Source organism: Syngnathus scovelli, chromosome 1, assembly GCF_024217435.2.
Source record: "Syngnathus scovelli strain Florida chromosome 1, RoL_Ssco_1.2, whole genome shotgun sequence".
NCBI lineage: Eukaryota > Metazoa > Chordata > Actinopteri > Syngnathiformes > Syngnathidae > Syngnathus > Syngnathus scovelli.
Genome location: NC_090847.1, coordinates 12,675,114 through 12,681,824, shown reverse-complemented (window position 1 = coordinate 12,681,824; position 6,711 = coordinate 12,675,114). Strand labels below are relative to the sequence as shown.

Here is a 6,711-nt window from a genome sequence, read left to right as displayed (position 1 = left end):
GATATTTATTGAACAAAAATGTAAAATAAGCATAAAATAAATAATAAATTGTCACACAACTTCCAGACAATTGTTCACGCCGGACGCGGACACTGTACGTTCTTCCATTTTTTTTTTTAATGGCTCCTCTGATGAGAGAATAAAAACTTACAGAACGGAGTGACCGACAATTTGCTGTATGGTACCCGTTTTGTTTTATCCCGTAATAGGTACAAAGAAGTATTGTTTGGCTAGGGATGAGCATAGACGGCGACGATGAAGCAGAATCAAAGCAGAAAATATCTAAAATTGTGTTTAATGTGTATTTGAGGTTTTTTTTAATTTTTTTTTATCAAAATCAGTTTGGCATTATTGTCAAATATTGTTAGACAGACATGGAAACCATACAGGCTTTCTGCTTTGGAACCATTAAGAAGCACAACAACAAAGATCAGTGTGTAATTGTAGTGCTGCTTAACCAGTGAACCATTTTACCTTAATTGATACATTAGCAAATGCTGTCATTAGATCTGGCAAATCATTACAGTCCAGAGTTACTTTCTTGATCCAATGTTTTTCTTCTTTCAACTTCATGCATTCCTGCACAGAGGTGTCCAGGAAAGCATATTCTGTCACAGGGCTATAAATAAGTGTAATTATCAGCGAGTTAAGCAATGTTTCGCTGCCAAATGGTCGCTTAAAATGCTTATGGTTTAATGACACTGTGCAGTGTGCGCACATTGAAACACACATCTGTTCATGGTATTTTGTACTGCTTTAGGATGAAAATTAAATAAAATACTGACTTTATAGACTTATATATAGACTTTGCATACATGGCAGTGATGGTTTGCCAAAACAGAATAAATTAAACCGCTATAATCCCCGGTGTGGCGTCACTGCATTTTGAGTTTTGTGCAGAGTCCATTGTATTCAAACAGAAAATTAACAAATTCTGCAATTTTTAACATGACATATTGGACGTAAAAAAAATCGGAATCACAGACTAGACTAGATTCGTTTTTTTTATACTCCTTCCCCCTTCCCCGCAATAAATTAATGACTGCAGATGTCACTTTTGATGAGTGTCTTCCATTTTCGAAAGGGCTGGCGCCTGGAGCGCGCGTTCTGGTTGTAGCGCGCTGCGCGTGAACGTTCACGTCAGGAGAGCTGACTCGCAGCTTGGATGAAACTTGTCCGGACGAAACTTTAACATTCATTGCGCAATGTCCGTCACATGAGCTACGACCTTTTATTTCTTTCTTTTCGGCGGGGAGGGCGGCGGGTTCAGTATTTCCATGTCCACAGCTCTGCTAATGTCTGACGACGGGGAAGAAAGCGATGGCAGAGAGAAAGAGCCTTCGGTCCGAGTCTCCCTCTCCGCCTTTGTGTCTTCCCCAGGGATCACCTTCCTGTCGAAGGCCCCTAGACCTCTTCTCCTCAGCCTCTCCGCTTCTGGAGGACCCGGATCCCCCTTACCTGGCCTCAGCGGGCTGTCTCCGCTCATCCTCCGAGAACCGAGACCCCGAGGACTCCCCTCACCTCACGCCGCCAAAGTTCCGCAAATGTAGCAGGGACTCTCCGCACCACTACACGCACCTCGACGTGGTGTGCGAGCACTACGACGAGCCGCTGCCCCCCTGGAAAGGACGCGGCTCCGGGAACGACGGGAGCCTTCAGCACCGTGGACAGCGCGCTGACCAATGCGTCCCGGAGCCTCCAGACTGTGGCAACCATCACGCCAAAGAACATATGAACCCCGAAGTGAACTCCGACTCCCGGCATTCGTGAGTTTTTGGAATTCACTTTTGTTGTTGTTGTTGTCGTTTCGGTTTGGGAATTCAATTAACCAGTTAAAGACTAAGCAGTTCAACACTTGTTGGACAATGTATTAGGCACACAGAGAGCTTATGCTAGAATGGATGGCCATTGATCCACCATTTTTGTAATGGATCATTTATAATGTTTTTAAAGACATGATTTGCTTGATTATCATATAATTTGATTCATCCTGCTCAATCACCAGTAGTTTCAGTGTTAAGTTCAATTTTATTTGAATACTGATTTATTCTCTTAACATTACAGTGGACACCTGCATATTCCCAGTTCAGCGGCATTCACCAATTTGTGATTTTTCATTATCCGTGGAAAAAATCACATATTTGTGCCTTGTTTGTTTGTTTGTTTGTTTGTTTGTTTGTTTGTTTGTTTGTTTGTTTGTTTGTTTGTTTGTTTGTTTGTTTGTTGCAAAATGCTATCTTCAGTACAAATGCTATAAGCCTCTTCCAAGTTTCGGGTTCATCATTTGTGGTGTATTTATGGTTTAAATAAGGAATTTCTATCACTTAATAGGGTACCGTCAATTATTACTGGCTTTTCGCTGTTTGTGGGCGGGCTTGGTTCCTATTCCCAATGAATAGGAAGGGGTCCACTATATTCTATTTACAGTAATAACTTTGCCACTTGATGCTAATGTTGGACTTTTTGCTCAAAAGTACACTGTAACAATTTTATGTAAATTTACGGTAAATTTGTTGCCAGGTTTTACAGTGGCTTTGTCATCGTGTCTTACATAATAATTATAATTGTATACTGACTTTGTTTTTGTAAAAAAAAAAAAAAAACAGCAGAACACCGTTAAATCTTCATCCCCATGTGTAAATTAACAGTTAATGCTTGGTTAAGAATAAGAAACAGTTGTTTTCTGTCAAGCAGCAAATATAAGACCCACAATCCAAACTCCACTACTTGACAGAAAATACATTCAACTTCTTTATTAATCACTTTGGATTCAAATTAACCACGGAGATTGCAGCCATGCTGGTTTGGTGAATACAACCACTAGATATTTAGCAAATTTCAAATTTTTGCTCCGTTCCCCTATCTTTTCTCTAAATGGGCCAGCTTGGGTATAATGAACCTCGACTATTTTTTTCAGTTGGCACAGACAGGTGAATGAATGATGGTGGATGCATGTTGCTAAATGACATTATGATAGGTTGAAAACCACAATTTAAGTAAAATACAAGAAGCATCAAAATACAGTGTAGCTGTTGCTCAGGAGGTAGAGCAGGTCATCCAGTAACCGAAGGGTCTGCTGTTCCCACTCTGTCTGTGTCATGAATAATGTATCCACTGTGAAATGCTTTGTGTGTTACAGAAAAGCAACATTTTCATTTGAAAAATAATAGAATTAATATATAAACTGGCAACTACTGTAATCCTTGCCATAACATCCTTGTCATAGAGAGCCCAACCTGAATATGCCGTTATTGTATGTCATTTTCTGCCTCTGCAAAAATGATACAGTGTGTATATAAACACACATATATCTTGACGTAACTCACCGGGAATCCACAAGCAGAGTTAAACAATCACGATGAAGCACAGAGAAGCAGAACAAAAGCACACTTTTAGAGCAAGGAGGAAGCCGGCTGCATTATTGCTGTGGTGAATGACTTGAATATAATGTGTTTTATTGACGGTAGAAAGTAACAAGCGAAAATTATGTCTATTTGCGTCACGACGTTCGTGCGTCACCGTTTAAATAGGGTTATTCAAATGTGAGAGTAACTCTGTTTGCTCACTTATACAGTTAAGCACAAATTTATTCATCTCAGAGGTATGAATAATTTTGGGCTTAACTGTTGGCCTACCCCTGTTACAAATAGACTAGATAGCGTTTGATCCATCATTATTCATACCCGTAATTTCCGAATGTTTCCGAAATCATAATTGCATCCTAAATCTAAATATTGACTGCTTGTAAACGGAGTCACTGACAACAACAAACTTGACTGGCACCAATGTGTACATTGTGAAGATGCACCTAATGCTTTAGTGTGTACTTGTTGTTTAATTTCTCTGCATAAAGGTTGTTTCATTTAATAAACTATTCCACAAGGAGCTTGCGGTAGAGGTAAAGCAATAAAGATCCCCAGTGCACCATTGATGTTTCTATACATCAATAATTTCATCAATAGAGTGGCGCTTCCTGAATCAAAAGTACTTAACCAACGTGCTGTACTGCTTGACCCTTTTTTAAACAGTACGAGTCTATGTTAGATGAGCCTCTTTGCTTCCTTTTATCTGGCGGTTGTTGTGTTGTACATTCTCGGTGCTTCCCTTGTCATGAACATTTACATTTTGTATGTGAGGAAGTGGAGCCTGCGTGGGTTCAATTGAGTTTGCGTCTTTACCTGTTTTTCCACTTCAGCCTTTCAGTTGTCAACACATTTATCCAATACAACTTCTTGAGCGATTCCACGGCCCAAATGCTGCAACCGGGCATCAACAGGAATTGTTTCTATTCTCTTCTATGCTTAATCAATACACTGTGATATCGACAATAGGCTGAGTGCAGTGTATCCATGATCTGCATCCACAAGCTGAGACAAATGGGAAATGAATGGTGACTCATTAATGAGTGTTCATACTACCCAGGCGGCTCAGGGAGGACAATCAGATATTGGGAGTGGCAGGTCACACTGCTGGCTCTTTGATCGTTCCGTCTGCAGCTTTTATACAACAGTGTCCAGCTTGAAAGGCCTTGAAAAGATCTGGGGATGCTTAAAATGAGTAGGCCGACCAATGAACATGCATGTTTCTCATTACGGGCGAAACGTGTTCGGCAACATGGCTTTGATCTTTAATATGAGCCGTTTCTGTATTCAAGTGCAGCGGGGCCCTCTTTCAACAGTCTATCTATCCTCAAAGATAGGATTTCAAACCTGATTGCACCTTTATCTTTTTTTTCTAATGTTAAATGCAAATTGGCTAATCTTTCCAGTTGCTTTAATGGCAGAGAATTGACTTGATTGTCATCTAGTGTGTAGTAAAGCAAAAGGAAAAGTGTTTTTGTTTTGTTTTTTCTAAACAAAAATGATATTTTTAAACCGATGCCATTTCATGTTAGAAATTATTTCAACGACATTGCCTAACCTTTTTTTTTTGACGAATTGGAGCTGAGCCTTTGCATAACTCCAAGGACTCCAAGAATTAACTTGCAGATTGTTATTCATACCTTCCTCCGCTACACCAAAATGTTATCACTGCAACACGTATGGTGGATATCAAAAGTCTGCATACCCTTGTTGAAATTTCAGGTTTTTGTGGTATTTAAAAAAAATGTGAGCAACCTAATACATTTCATAGCCATTTTCAAAATTAGTGTACTCTGTACAGCTCAAATACAAATAAAAATAAACTGAAATGATGGGGTTGCACCAGTGTGAACATCCTCGTTTTAAGAATTAACTAGTCACATTTAAACTTGTCAAAAATGGGACTCGGCACACCTACCACCATTCTAAGTGTCTCTGATGAACACCACTTAAAGTTCAGATGTTCAAGTAGCCTTTTTGGATTTTTATATTTTTTTACTACTTTCTAGTAGTCTCGTGGCTTTGTGTTCACACTGATTGCTACTTTTCATAATTTGTCTCCCTTTGTCTCAGGCTGAAGCATAACAGCTCCAAAGCATGATGCTGCCACAACCGTGTTTCACTGTAGGTGTGGTGTTTGCACCCAACATCCCTGTTGGAATTATGCCCAAAAGCTTTAACCATAACAAAGTAATTCAAACACATGGAGGAAAATGTATTATGGTTCAAAGCTAAATATAACCAGTTTAAAACAGTCAGACATGTTAAGGTAATTCTGGGAAACCTGGAAAAAATTTCTAAAACATATGAAATTAATTTGCTGTTAATCAAAGGCACTTTATATGGTGGCAGGTATGTTCTGACTCCCATTTTAGATTAATCTCAATACGATTGGTTGATTCCGAACACAGCCGCATGCCAATTAAAAGTCAGTGTGCGCGCTTGTGCGATCAAATTATTTCAGTTGTTCATATTATATGTCACATGAATGGTGGAGAAAGTTTTGAAATTATTTATTTTCATCTCATTTTTGTTCAGCACAAATAGCTGGCATTTAATGTGACACTTTTTTTTTTTTTACATCCACAATATGTTTCCCTTATTCACTTATTTATTCAACAAAATTAGAAAAAAAATATAATAAATATTCTGGACTTGAAGGACATACTCAGGTTGACAATTTTAATGTGTTATCATCGACTTGGTATAGCTATTTCAGTATTGTTTTTTTGTACCCGGAACCAAACCAGCAGAAATTGCTGATCTACAGTGTGCAAAATCAATCTAGCCTACCACTGCCCACGGACATGACAGCAGGAGGGACACGCATTCGTTAAAGAACACAATAAGTGTCAAACTGCTCTTCACAGTACATCGACTTGAAGGTTAAGTCTTGCTACCTAGATGCCGAGCTTTGCAATTCCAGCTTCAATCTGTGGATGGGATGCCTTTTCGAAGTGGCTCCACTGTCTGACATGCTACGGTAAAACATCACAAGGTGCTGGAGCAATCTTAGTTTTTGTTAAAACTATGGCTTAGCAATATAGCTTCTAAATTACAGCATAATATTTAAAGGTAATTTGCAGTGACGATATCAGACTTACCGATGAATATATTTGTGTAATTGCCACCTTGTAACACCGGTATTTTTATTATACACAATATGTGTGGCATCATTTTTCCCACTTGAAATACAATAAACAAACTGCTAATATAGTCTAAATGTGTAAATAACAGCTTGAAATTGAAAAAAAAAACTGTCCAGTTAGTGTTTTCCCTGCAAGGTTTAAATGTAACATAAGTGCTTAAAACCTAATGGAAAAAAAGTGGTGGTGTACTGTCATGTCAA

The 6,711-nt window shown here is 38.8% G+C and overlaps 1 protein-coding gene across 1 annotated transcript in view; it reads left to right on the top strand.

Moving 5' to 3' along the window:
* The first annotated feature begins 1,101 nt into the window (after positions 1-1,101).
* Positions 1,102-6,711, top strand: part of LOC125982100 (short transient receptor potential channel 7-like) — a 47,185-nt gene continuing 41,575 nt past the window's right edge. Inside the window, 2 exon segments of the mRNA XM_049742302.2 lie at positions 1,102-1,337; positions 1,339-1,766. Of these exon segments, the coding sequence (XP_049598259.1) occupies positions 1,278-1,337; positions 1,339-1,766 (488 nt within the window). The 5' untranslated portion in view covers positions 1,102-1,277.